General features: G+C 43.0%; 1 protein-coding gene across 6 annotated transcripts in view; it reads right to left on the minus strand.

Annotated features, from left to right (window-relative positions):
• Window positions 1–14,782, minus strand: part of CNKSR2 (connector enhancer of kinase suppressor of Ras 2) — a 264,189-nt gene that overhangs the window by 115,115 nt on the left and 134,292 nt on the right. For all 6 annotated transcript variants that reach the window (XM_087966919.1, XM_087966922.1, XM_087966920.1 and 3 more), the window contains one exon: window positions 7,124–7,257. In XM_087966919.1, the coding sequence (XP_087823045.1) occupies window positions 7,124–7,257 (134 nt within the window). The remainder of the gene's footprint in view (window positions 1–7,123; window positions 7,258–14,782) is intronic.

Below are 14,782 nucleotides of genomic sequence, written 5' to 3' on the forward strand. Positions count from 1 at the left end.
CTTTACACTATTTTAAAAAAAGCCATTGATCCAGAAGTAAAGAAGGCCTGTGAAATTAGGGGAATCTCAGAGACCTTACAGTCATGGTATGCCGCCTCCCTCAGCTTAGATCGCAGCATCAACCCACACAGGAAACCCCTTCTGGCAGCCCCAACTAAGAGAATTGTGGCGAGGAGACTGCTGACTGGACCAGCCAAACCTGCTCCTGACCCACCAGGGTGCTGAAATGTTACTGATGTGGCCAAGCCGGTCATAGGGCAGCAGACTGTCTGGCCCCTGCTCCTGTGCCACAAGCTCTGCAGTCGAAGCATAATACAGCTGTCAGAGGTCGGAAGAATCAAGGAAGACCTCCGGGCAGGGACGGGTTCGCCAAACACATCTGAGAAAGCCCCCTCTGCGCAGATGGGAGCAACGGACCACCAGACCGACACCACATCCCTGAGAACCCGACCTGCGAAGATGACCCAATGGTGAGTGATCCCATCATACCTTTTACAGTCATGGTCAAGTTAGTGGTACCGAACACGGGGGAGGCTGGGGAGTTAGAAGCTGTCATTGATACTGGGTGTTCTAGATGTCTTATTGGACTCCCCATCGTTGAACAATTGGGCATAAAGACTAACCCGCTAAAACGCCCAATCAGATTGGAGCAAGTGGATGGAACCTTAATTGGGGGGCTCCAGTCATTCAATTGACAGAATTAATCACGATGGAATTAGAGCCCCAGCGTGAACTCATATGCGTCATAGTGGCCCCCAAGATGTCAGAATCAATCACACTGGGACTTGCTTGGCTAGACAAATGGGCCCCAACAATCAAATAGGAGGATAGATTCAGAAAAATCCTCATTGAACCGGGGCCATTGCCCCCTCTTCCAGCCCCTACAAAGCCACCAGTCAGCTCAAACCCAGAGCCTGAGCCAGCATCCATGGCATCCCACCTTCTCCCAGGTAACCCCCAGGTACCCGACCAATACAAAGATTTGGCTAAAGCATTCAGTGAAGAAGAGTGTAAAGTTTTACCTCCCCATCGAGCCACTGATTGCGCCATAGAATTAGAGCCCGGGGCGAAATTACCAAAACCAAAGATGTATTCCATGACGCCTGCTGAAATGGCTGAATTAAGGAAATACATCGACAGCAATTTGGAGCGAGGTTTTATTGAGCCTGCCAAATCAAGATTTGCTGCCCCTGTGTTGTTCAAGAAGAAAGATGGTGGATTGAGATTGTGTGTTGACTTTAGAGGCATGAACGCAGTATGCATCAAAAACATGTATCCTCTCCCTCTTATGAAGGGCTTATTGAACCACCTGTCGAAGGGCAAAGTATTCACCAAGCTAGATTTCAGGGAAGCTTACTACTGGGTCCGCATCAAAGAGGGAGATGAGTGGAAAACTGCTTTTAACTGCCATCTGGGGAGCTTCCAGTTAAAAGCTATGCCTTTCGGACTTCAGTGGGCTCCTCCAGTGTTTATGCAGCTCATCAATGAGGTGCTACACCCGCACCTTTACCGGGGGGTCCTCATGTACCTGGGAGACATCCTTATCTTCAGCAAAACCATGGAAAAACATGTTCAATTGATCCAACAGGTTCTAGAAAAACTAGCCGCCAAATTATATGTGAAACTCTCAAAATGCGAATTCCACAAAGAGTCAGTAGACTACTTAGGCTACCGAATATCCAACCTGGGGATTGAAATGGACCCCGGAACAGTGAAAGCAGTGCTGGACTGGCAACCCCCCAGAACCCGAAAACAACTTCAAAGTTTCTTGAGGTTTGTCAACTTCTATAGACAATTCATTCTGTCCTTTGCTGAAGTTGCCCTCCCATTGACAGAGCTATTAAAAATGGGCCCGTCACCCACCAAACCAAAGCCGAGTCAACCCCTGACTTGGACTATGGACTGTCAGAAAGCTTTCGAGACGTTAAAATGCCTCTTCGCAATGGAGCCCATCCTCAAGCACCCAGACGCAACCAAGCCTTTTATTGTCCAAACAGATGCAAGTGATGTAGCGGTGGCAGTCATTTTGCTGCAAAAAGACTCTCAAGACTGACTGATGCCTTGCACTTATGTGTCCAAAAAGCTGACAGACGCAGAGCGAAGGTGGGTGGTCTGGGAGAAAGAAGCATTCATCATACGATGGGCTTTATTGACTTGGAGGCATTTTCTAGAAGGGGCACCAGAGGCCTTTGAGGTATGGACTGATCATAAGAACCTCGAGGCTCTAAAGACCCTAGGAGATTATCACCCAAAAAGGTCCGCTGGGCCCAATATTTCAAGTAATTCAATTTCAACATTAAATATATCCCCGGAGGGAAAAACGTACTGGCAGATGCTCTGTCCAGAAAACCTCAGTTTGACAGCCACTGAGAGGAAATAGTACAAGCCTTAATTTCAGATGCTCAATTGGCAGGCCAAGTGACCACTCGAACCCAAGCTAACCGCAACCCCAAATACCTGGATGATAAGCTGATTGCGGAATTGAAAACGGCCCTATTGACCGATCCTTGGTTCCTGGACCATCAAACTGAGTTGACAATGAATGATGGACTAGCTTGGAAAGGGACTAAGCTTCATGTACCCACAACCCTAGGCCTACTGGTACTAAAGCGTAGCCATGACTCCCGGCTGGGAGGCCACTTCAGATTTCCTAAAAACCCTACATTTACTGAGAAGACAGTTCTGGTGGCCAAAAATGAAACCTGATGTCAAGGACTATGTAAAAAGTTGTTCAATTTGTGCCACAATGAAACACAGAACTAGAAAAACCCCTGGCCTCCTGAAACAAGTTGCTGAACCAACCCAACCTTGGGAAGAAATTGCAATGGACTTTATTGTTGAATTACCTAAGAGTGAAGGGAATACGATCATTTGGACTATAATTGACTTATTCTCTAAACAAGCCCATTTTATAGCCTGCAAAGGGCTTCCATCTGTGAAAAAACTTGCAAAGCTGTTCGTGAAGCATATCTATAGACTACATGGTGTACCTCGTAGAGTAATATCAGACAGAGGGGTACAATTTACCGCAAAATTTTGGAGGCAATTTCTGAAATCCATTGGTTTCTTTCAAGGGTTATCCTCAGCTTTCCATCCTGCTTGTAACAGAGCAGCGGAGAAGGCTAACGCCATGATTGAACAATACCTTAGATGCTATGTAAATTATCAACAAGAAAATTGGGCTGAGTTATTACCTTTTGCAGAGGTTGCAAATAATGCAGTACATAGCAGCATAGGATTGACTCCATTCCAAATCAACACTGGAATGGATTTTGTCCAATGGCAGAGTTACCTAGACAACCTCCCTCATCCATGTCCCTAACAGAATGGATGAACTCATTAAAGAAAGGGTGGGAAGATACAAAAAAAGCTTTGAACGAAGCTGCAAAAATTTATAAAAAACAGGTGGATAAACATAGATCCTTTCAACCGCCTTTTAAAGTAGGGGACAAAGTATATTTGTCAACCAAGTATCTTTGGTTGAAACTGCCCAGTAAGAAGCTGGGTCCAAAATTCTTGGGTTTGTTCCCAATTTCAAAGATAATCAATCCGGTCACTGTCCAATTACATCTTCCTCGACTATTGGGGAAAATTAATCCGGTGTTCCATTGTAGATTACTAAAACCAGCTAGTACATCGATGATAAGACCACTGCCAATCACTCCTCCTAAACCGTTAACGGTACATGGGGAAACACATTATGAGATTCAAAAAATTCTTGATTCTAGATTACACCATGGCCGATTGCAATATTTGGTCTTATGGAAAGGATACCCCCTGTCAGATGCTAGTTGGGTAAAGACTTGGGATGTTCATGCTGATCAATTGGTTAACCAATTCCATGAGGATTTTCCCCACAAACCGAAGGGTCCTCGAGTGGGGGCGAGAGGGGGTTAAGGACAATGTATTAACCCCTATATGTGTTTTTTTTCTTTTCTTTTAGGAGGAGGAGTTTTCAAGGGGGGATGCCTGTCAGCTTTGAAATTCAGCTGCCACATTTTTTTTTTAGAGAGTTAGAGGAGTTGAAAAGTTCAAGGTTATTCTGTGTGTCGTATTAAGAATTTCCAGTTGCAGTTAATTGGTTCTCGTGATTTTTGAAGTGTAGAAGTGGGAGGAGAGAAGGTGGATTCTGTGTAATGCACGAAAAAACTTCATTTGGGAAATTGCTTTTGACATGCCAGATCTGTTCCTAATAAATTAATTGGAGAGATAATGTCTCAGAGTGATTGATATCATGGATACTTTCTGGATGCTTGACATACTACAGTATAATCAGTTATTACAGACACAAGGACAGTTATTTTCCCCCATGCCATCACTCTGATAAACACAATTCCCCGCTATCAACCCTAGTGGGCTGTCTATTTCTCTACTTTTATCCTATTCTTTTTTCTTTTATTTTTTGTTTTCTTGCTTGCTTACATTTTTGTTTTATTAGACAGTATTTATGTTGTTGCTTTTTAGCTACACTGGTGTTCTTAGTTTATGATAAGTTTTTTTTATGACTATCCTTTTCTTGTTGTCCTAGCTTATCCTGGAGCTACCTTAGCAATCCCTTGGCCAAAAAATTCTTTTCTTTTTCTTTCTCTCTCTTTTTCTTGTTTCTGGATGGCCTTTGGCACAGTGTCTTACGTTCATCTAAGAGGATTAATATGGGTTTCCAAAAATCGACTGTTTTGGGGGGCTAAGAGGGTTCAGCAGGTTCTGACCAGTTCTGGAGAACCGGTAGCAGAAATTTTGAGTAGTTTGGAGAACAGGTAGCAGAAATTTTGAGTAGTTTGGAATACTACCTCTGACTGGCCCCGCCCCCATCTATTCCTGCCTCCTGAGTCCCAGCTAGCTGGCTGGGTTTTCTTTTGTTGCTGTGCACAGGAGAATGGAGCTAAAAAAAGCAAGTTAGTGGGGTGGGAAAGGAATGGGGATTTTACAGTTTCCTTCTCCTGCCACTCCCACCAAGCCACGCCCACAGAACCGGTAGTAAAAATGTTTGAATCCCACCACTGGGCCTAAATATAAGCCCTACTCCCAAAATAAGCCCAAGTGAAGAGGGTGAGCATGGCCAGCAAAGGAGGCAGCCCTTCCCTCCCTGGTCACCTCATGGAAGCTCGGCCCCTTAATCACAGCCCCATGGATCAGCTGAGCCAGTGAGGGGTAAGAACTGCCTCCCATTCTGTCTCTCTGGGCACCTGGAGGTGTTTCTGGTACACTCTTGCCAGCCCCAGCCCTGCCCGCAGAACCAGGCAACCTTGCAGCCGAGAGCCTGTTTCTTCTGCAGCTCACCTTGTGGCTCACCAGGCAGCAACCACCATCCCAGATCGAAAACCCCTGGACTGCTACCCACCTGCCAGGCCCCATTTGCGAGCAGCCGTTAGTCGAGCCATGCCACCTGTGCCACCTTGCCCGCTACTGGCTTTGGGCTGCTGATCACAGGCCTTCATGCCTACTTGGTGCTGCAGGTGCTTACAGCTATGCTGAGCCTGGTGCTCTGCAGACTCTTGCAGGTGCTGTAACTCTCTTGCCAGCTGCGCATGGAGTCGCTCCAGCAGAAGGTATTGAAAGCTGCTGGGTAACAGCTAGGGGTTGGCAGTGGGCTGCAGAGCCACTGCAGGTGAGGCAGACACCAAAGATGACCAGGGGCAGCCCCACGCCTGTCTTGCACAGCCGGTAAGAGAGCTGCAGCACCTGTCAGGGCCCAAAGAGTGCCGGGCTCAGCATAGCTGTAACCCAGCACCTGCAGAACTGAATAGACGTGCAGGCCAGAGCTCAGCAGCCCAAAGGTGGCAGCGGGCAAAGCAGCATGGCTCCACTGGCAGCCGCTCGCAAAGGGGCCCTGGCAGGCTGGTGGTTGTCCAAAGATTTTCAATCTGGGATGACTCACCTCACACTAGGCAGAAGCAGCCCAGCAGGGCGGCTGACAGCAGTGCTGCCAGGAAGGTGAAAAGCATTGTGAGGCCAGCAGCAGCATGGGCAGCCACTTGGCAGCCAGCATAGTGCCTGCTGCAGCCAAGAAGTGTCCCAGAAGCAGCTGGGCCAACAGGCAGGGTGGGTGGAGGACAGGGCATGCCAAGCTTGGCTTGTTACAGCCGCAGGCAGGCAGACAGTGGGGTGGAGAGGGTTGGGCCAGAGGTAACTGCACTCCCACTCCTGTCAGTCTGCTCACTCACCACCTCCTGCACTTTAAAAAAAAAAAAGACCTCCCCGAAAATAAGCCCAAAAGAAAATAAGTCCTATTTATTTTCTGGGCAATATGGTGAATTCATTTTTTTTCTTCATTCATTGTGTTCTGTGTTTATCTTTCTAACCAGATGAATCAAATCCTGATATAGCAGTATTATTCAAATGATGTTTGAAATACTTACAGTTGTGAAAATAACAAAGCTAGAATGTCACATTTTTCTATGAATTTCTCTAAGTAAAACAAAATGCTTTAATGGCAACTGGGATTTTCTCTCCCCTTTTTGTGATGTAGGGTATTGTGTTTTGTTTTGTTTTTGCTATCCTTTAAGGTTTATATTTTCCTTTATCTCCAATGACTCTTCTAACTTCAATTCAGAAATAATAATATTCAACTCTGAGCAAAGTATTTGCATCTATCTAGCACAGAATGCAGTGACCAAGTATAGCTTTTCCAATTGCAACGAAGAGAATTAGCATCATTATTTTTAATAAAGGACTGTTTTTAACAAGTGAATAAATTTGTTCTATGAATTAATATTTGAATATTGTGCCTGCTAATAGTTTTGCTTTTCACTTTCAGTTCCATATAAATGTGGGGAAACTTTTTTAGTAGGTGAGCTAGCTTTTTTGAGGGGTGGGGGCAGGTATGGATGTTCAAGACAATATCCAATTTCAAAAAATGCAAATTGAAAGTAGGCAATGTGCATTCTGAAATCACAAATATATGTATTTTACTGATATAATTTATCCAAAACCAAGTGCCAAAATTTTGGACATTGAATGTTCAATGGATTGTAAATGCCTTTCTTCTTTTACTTATACAGTATTGCCATGGTTGTAATATAATAATGATGGTTTCATGTCCCCTCCCCCCCCAGATATGGATCACTGCACATTCTTATAACCCTGAGTAAAATTAAGAGTATGATCAATTGTGATGATTCACCTGGGAATATAAGGCTCTGCTGGAGGTGGTGGTATGTAGAGGTCCTGGAGGGCTGAGCTGTCTCTTTTAGTAGGTGTGCTGACAGTACTGGATGGTGTTGCCACACTGCTTGTAGGACTTCTAGACACAAGTGGCTGGTTAAAACAAAGCACAATGATTCAAAGTCATATCTAGTTACCTTTTTATGTTACAATAAATTAAGCATGTATAATCCATATATTGAAAAAGGTGATGTTGATAAATTAAGAAATATCAGATTCAGCTTAACTGGAGAGGACTTTTCAATACTGTACATTTCAAACTGCTGCCATTCTCCATTTATATGTTGCAGATTTCCTGTACTGGAGCAAATGCTCTTCATGCCTTAAAATCAAATCCAATATAAATTGATCTGTAAGTACTCCCAACATGACATATTTTGATTTTTTGACTTAATAGAAATAACATAAATTACATTTGGGCAGTATTATCCAGCAATCTTGCTCAAATTTCACTTCTTTATTACCATATTTTAATTCCAATAATCTATATAGCTGGCTAAACAAAGTGCTTTCTTTTGGGGAATATATTATTATCTCCCAGCTGTTATAATGCAAATACCATTTTAAGATAATGATTTTGTTACATGTAAGCAGATACTAGTTTTATGACTGCTAGATATTCATGAAATCAGAGAAGCCATTTAGGAAAATATTTATTGGGATTTTCTGAACAACATTATACAAATGAATAAATGTATTGAAAGACAAGATAACACAAATATTACATTTTGGGAACTGTCAGTAGAAGAATTGTGAACCCAGCTTTCAGAAACAGAAAGTATAGATGAATGCAAACCAGGCTTCATCAATTTAGAGTTCTCAAAATGTATTATTTTTGGGCTACAACTCACATTATTTCCCAGTAAGTTAATCTCATAAAATTTAGGAAAACTTACATTGTAAGAACTAAGAAAATTTATTTGTTGCAAGTTATTGTGATTTTCCATAAAGAAAAATCAGGTTTCATTTTCCAAATATTATCGCTATACTTTTGCAGCAGATATACTAATTGTCCAAAGTGTAATCCAAAGATTAAAGTTCAGTCCAAAGATTAAAGTATAAAATCTGCCTTATCTTGTAGAATAGATTTGAATGAAATGTAATGTAATGGAGACACACACAAAAATGGAATAGATATGTATCAGTATGAACATAAAAATGTACATCAATAATCTAAAGAAGAAAATGGAGCTTCCTGTCAGGTCCCATATATTTCTATAGGGACGCTGGCATTCTGATAGGAGTGGGGAGGCTTGGAGGGATCTCTGTATTCTGTTTCTATTTCCTGCATTGCTTTGGGGCCTGGGAGTGGGAAAGGAATGTGCCTCAAGCCAGGTGCCTTATCTTGTCTCTAGAGAAGAGAAGCAGCGTTGCCTGGGATACTGTCATTTATCACCTTCTCAGCCTGGGTTTCTCATAATATCTTTACACCTTGTGATTGGTTTGACAATATACTGGACTTTGGGAGAGGCTCTGTCTGCACTGATTTAATTTACTGTTTTTAAGCAGGAAACTTAATTCCTGCCTACATCTCTTGCTATCACTATCTTCCAATAAAAGTTCCTTTAGAAATGGTTCCTGTTTCAAGAGTCCTGCTTTCTTGAGAGGATTGAGAGGCAAGTCCTTACACTTCCCCTGTATACTACTTCATTTGGCTAAATAGAGAAACACTTGAAATACTTACTAAAGTATATTATTCTATACACTAGACAAGCAAATAAAAATCAGCACTAAAATATTTTGTTCTGATGAATATGAAGAGAGAAAAATCTCAAGCAAAAAGTATTACATTCCTATTGATTCTTAAACATTTTCATTGGAGAGTACATAATTAGCAGCCATATAATGCTATCTATCATAAATTATTATCATTAAATATGAGAGAGGAATTTATTAATGTGCTTCTGTGTTATGATTAAAAGCACTTTAAGGTACATGACCAATATGTGGAGTAAAGAATTAGCCTAGATGTATGAATTATTTGATTTTTTGTACGTTTCATTTGTTTTCATCATTATGAATTTTTACAAGATATAAAATTACATAAGCATTTGAACAATCTTTTTAGAAAAACTTCAGATTAGGAGAAGATTTTTTTCAACAGAGTGAAGGAAGGGCTAGATAGAAGAAGAAACAATGGGGCACAAATAATCCAAACACAATACAAATAATTAAATCATAACCATTTACACAAGGGAAGAAAAGCCCCGTCTGGCTCATTGGCAAAGCTCCCATCTCAAGCAAGCTCAGGTGTAAACACTTGAGATAAACCTAACCACAAAAAATGCAATTAGCACTATAGAATGTATAAAAAAGTAAACACAATAGCTGTTGCTTGTCAGACCAATTACCAGAACAAATAGACACAGGAATTAGATTTCTCAACCCTGCTTCCTTTCAGGAAGAGAGATTAACCTTCTTCCTTCCAGACAAAGTTGAATAGGGAATTATCCCATCAATAAACACAGATTAAACATCACCAAGCACAGAATTAAATGTCATCAAAAACCAGTTTTAGACCAAAACTCAGAAAGGGTATATAACAATCACGTTTGAATATCAAATCTTTCTAGCTAGCCAAGAAATTTTGCTGAATGTCACTTGTCTTGGTTTCTTGCCATTAAAACAGGGGTGGGATTCTACCGGTTTGGCCCAGTTCTATAGAACCGGTTGTTACAGTTCCCAGTAGTTCAGAGAACCGGTAAAACGGCCCCCTGGCTGGCCCCACCCCTCTCTGCCCGCTTCTCCGCTCCCTGCCCAGTCAGTCCCTATTGCACATGCGCAACATTGTGCACATGTACAACATGCCTGCAGCCTGCTTTTGCCCACCAGGCCAGCCATTGCTGCCTGCCTTTCACTGCGGCAGAGCGAAAGGTTTACAAGTCCCCCTCCCTTTGGGAAACGGCTCCTGGGCAGCAGAGAAGCAGCCTGGTTGAATCCTGTTTCTCTCTGCTGCCCAGGAGCTGTTTCCTGAAGGGAGGGGAACTTGCAAGCGTTTTGCTCTGCCAGGAGAGGCTCTCCCAGCAAGAGCAGTCCGGAGCCAACACAAACCTCTCCACTGATCTGCTTGCTCACAGGTAAGCCTGCAAGTCATACTAGCCCTTCCCCCACTGTCCCTGGGGCTCCCTGGGCCTCGTCCAGCCTACCTAGGTGCCCCCCAACATCCCCGGGCTCAGCAGGCTGGCTTCCCCACTGGCGCGGCCCCATCCCACCAGCAGTGCTGGCTGGGGCCTACTTAGATGTCCCCCCCAACATCCCCAGGCTCGGCTGGCTGGCTAAGCCGCCATGAGGCACTCTCCCAGCTCTCCCTACCATGTGGCAGTGCTCCGACTGGTTGGGCGGCAGACCCGGCTGCCGCCCGTATGCAGCACCATCATCACAGTATCTCCGCCACCTCTGCCTGCTTCTCCCAGGGGCAAAACAGGAGACAGCCAGGTCCACCGCCTCTGCCATCTGCTGAGATGCTTTGGGAGGGCTGGGGCAGGGGGTGCTCAAGGCCCTGCTGCAGCCACACACCACCCCTCTTCCCCCTTTCTTCCTTTTCCTGCCACCCACTGCTGACTGGAGCTTGCCGGATCACAGTTCATCCCAGCCCAGGTGTGTGTGTGTGTGTTTGTGTGCGTGTGTGAGGGGGTTGGGAAAAAGAGAGAGGGAAAGAGAGAGAGAAAGAGAAAGGGGGAAAGAGGGAGAGGGGGAGAGAAAGAAAGAGAGAGGAAGGAAGAGAGAAGGGGAAAGAGAGAGAAAGTGAGAGAGGGAAAGAGAGAAGGAAGAGATAATAAAGAAAAGAAAGAGAAAAGGGAAAGAAAGAAAAAGGGAAAGAGAAAGGAAGTGAAAGGAAGAAAGGGGGCACAGAAGGAAGGGACACAAAGAAATAGAAAGAAAGTGAGGGAGAGAGGAGAAAGTGAATGAGATATATGGATGGATAGATAGATAGATACATGGAAGGAGGGAGAGAGAACAAAAAGGAGAGGAAAGAAGGACACAAACCCTGGCTTCAGAAGACTCTTTGAAGCAGCACAGCAATCTAGGGCTGGCCTGCAAGGGATCTCGGAGGTCATCTAGTCTAACCCCCTGCTCCAGCAGGAGATCCTTACAGAATCTAAGAATAGCAGGGTTAAAGGGTGTGTTTGTGTGTGTGTGTGTGTGCATGGCTGTCAAAACTGCAAAAAATAGGTCAAGTAGCTCTGGGGTGATCAGTCATAAATAAGAACACTTGCTAAGCAACCAGTCATTAAGCAAGGACCACTTGTATTTGGTTTGCTAGTCACATTGCCACCTGGCCACACCCACCCAGTCACATGGCCACCAAGCCACGCCCACCCAGTCATGTGACCAACAAGCCATACCCACCCAGTCTGATGACCAACAAGCCACACCCAGAAATTAAGCCATGCCCACAGAACCAGTTGTTACAAAATTTGAATCCCATCCCTGCACTAAAAGACTTCTTTCCATTGAGACTTGCGCTCAAAGAAGAAAGCAATTTTGTGTTCTGTTTTGTCACAGACAGGACTTTGTTGGCAATCCAAGTTAACATTGGTATTCTTGAATTGTGAGCTCTTAAGAAGTATTACCTCCTTGTGTGTTGCAAAAGCCATTTCCAGTGGGGAAAACAGGACAAAGCAGAGTGGGGGGAAAATATTTTTCTTTGCTATATTTCCAGTCTGAATTAGACTATGGCAGGGTCCCTACAGGAGAGCCCTTTTAAGGATTGTGTATTAATACAAAAACAACTAACTTAGCTCTGTTCCTAAATGCTAGAGTTGTTGCACATAAAAAACAGAAGAGCTCTGATCAACTATCACAGCCACCACTTTGACAGTTTTGCTGTACTGTTGTCTGTGGATGCCCCCACTAAATGCAAGCACGGGATAAATTGAGCCTGGTTGTTCTCAGTCTTTTTCGTGGCCACAAACTACTAGCAAAAATGGCATTTGATCACAAGGTGAGGAGGCATTGAGAAATGTTTCCCCTTTTGCATTTGAGTATCCAAGAAGGGACAGGAAAGGAGAAAGGGAAAGAGGAAAGAAAAAGAAAAAAGAAGTCAGGAAGGAAGAAGAAAGAAAGGAGAATGAAGAGGGAAGGAAAAAGAAGAAAAGGGAAAAAGGAGGAAGGAGAAGGAAGGAAGGAAGGAAGGAGGGAGGGAGGGAGATTATAATGAAAGTGAGGGTCTGAGAGAAATCCTGCCTTAGCACTTGGCCATCAGCAGCCTTGTTTTCTTTTGCAATCCTCTGGTCCCCTCCTCCTGACCTCTCCTGGTGGTCTCCCATCCTATCCTTGAGGATGCTTTGGTTACAAATCTGGGTCTCCTCGCAAGGAGAGGGAGTGGGCCTCCCTCTGACCCACATACTTTGCCCTCCTGTGCACACCATGAGTTTTCTGTCTAAGGAGAGCGAGCACAGCAGCAGTGGGAACTGGCTACGCCCAGCCAGCCACGCCCACCTTGCCCCACCAAGGTCAACCACAACCCTGATGCAGCCCTCAAAGAAACTCACACTCTGTTCTAGCTTCTTTTGCAGAAACTTAGATGAATCAAAATGTTGACTGGGCTTTTAGCAACTGTATTGTATATAGCTAGGCATTAGGATTAAGGTTAGAGTTACAGCTTCACACTTTCCTCCTCAAGTAATTAAAAAGGTTTAAAAGCAAGTTAATGTCAGATGAAGCTTGTAAATTAAAATTTATACTAACAAAGCACTGATTTCAACTGAACCACAGAGTAATCCCAGAATAAAGCCACTTTTAGGTCTATATTAGAATAATTTAAACATTTGAACATTTAGCCTATCTTTCCAATAATTAAAACAGGAGTTGGCTGAATTTGAAATCAGTATATTACCACCCAGACAGAGTTAAAATGGAATTATCAGACTAGGCAGAGAAAATTTGTTCTTTATACCATTTGAGCCTCAAATAACAATTACAGGAGCACCCCCAAAGCTGAGTCCCAATCCTTTTGGGAATATACTAGACCCTATTCCATAGACAAATAAACTTCCCTTCAGCATTATTTCCATTAAATTTTTCTAATTTTTTCTGTAGCATCCCAGTGTGCAGGTACATGTAGTCCTCAACTTATGTCCACAATTGAGCCCACAGTTTATGTTAAGTGAGACATTTGTTAAGTGAATTTTGCCCCATTTTACAACTTTTCCTGCTACAGTTGTTATGTGAGTCACTACAATTGATAAGTTAGTAATTCAGTTGCTAAGTGAATCTGGCTTCCCCATTGACTTTGCTTGTCAGAAGGTCACAAAAGGTGATCACATGATCTTGGGACACAGCAGGGGTCATAAATATGAACCAGTTGCCAAGCATCTGAATTTCGATCACATGATCATGGTGATGCTGCAAAGGTCGTAACTCTGAAAAATTGTCATAGGTCACATTTTTCAGTTCTGTTGTAAACTAAGCAAACTGTTGTAAGTTGAGGACTACCTGTAGTCCTTAACTTATGACCACAACTGGGACTGGAATTGCCTTCACTAAAGATGTGCTCATTAAGTGAGTCGCACCAATTTTACAATAGATTTTGCCTTGATCATTGAACAAATCTGGCTTCTCCTATTACTTGGCTTGTTGGAAGCCTCCTGGAAAGGTCACAAATGATGATCATGTGACCCAGCAGTTTTTTAAAAATATGTTTTTATTGTGATTTTCCAAAATACAAATCTCTTATACATTCTTGACAACACTGTGACATTGACAATATACATACAAGTATGTAATTATATTTACATTAATCTTTATTTCTATTCTTTAACTAAGTACACCACTTGTCCCATACCACATAATATTCAGATTCTTCTCTGCCTTTTAGTTCCAACATGAGCTTATCCATCTTGGCACATTCCACCACTTTCTGTATTACCAATTCCTCGGTGGGGGGGAGGTACTATCCCATTTCCATCTTTGTGTGAAGACTATTCTGGCTGCTGTCACAATGTGTAGTATAATATATTTGACCTGTTTACTACATTCACCTTTCATTATTCCTAGCAGAAAGAGTTCCAGTTTGAGCTCAATTTGGTGATTTTTTATCTCTTGTAGCCAGTTCCTTATCCTGACCCAATATTTCCTAGTCTCAGGGCATAACCACTACATGTGAAAGAAGGTACCGTATTTTTGCCTACATTTCCAGCATTCCAGGCTCATATTAGGGTACATCTTTGCCAATCTCACCAGAGCTAAATGCCAATGGTAAAACATTTTATAAAGGTTTTCTTTATAGGCCGCGGACAGCGTTAATTTATAATTTAGGGGTCTCCAAACTTGGCAACTTTACGACTTGTGGACTTCAACAGAATTCTGGGAGTTGAAGTCCACAAGTTTTAAAGTTGCCAAGTTTGGAGACCTCTGTTATAATTCTTAGTCCATAATTTCTCCCATTAAACTATTATCAATAAACATTAATGGATTAAATTCTCCTGCCAAAAGAAAACAAACATTCACAAAACTAGTAAAACAGAAGGTAGATATAGTGTGCCTACAAGAGGTACACATCAAGAAGCAACATGGCAACTGTTTAAACTATCCAAAGCTAGGAGCACTTCATGCATCACTGGCAGACCAAAAAAAAGGAGTAGTAGCATATATGAGGGAAGGATTAAAAGCCAAA

Source organism: Notechis scutatus, chromosome 5 (genome assembly GCF_049901735.1).
Source record: "Notechis scutatus isolate UNSWTSFEM ecotype Mainland chromosome 5, rNotScu1.2, whole genome shotgun sequence".
NCBI lineage: Eukaryota > Metazoa > Chordata > Lepidosauria > Squamata > Elapidae > Notechis > Notechis scutatus.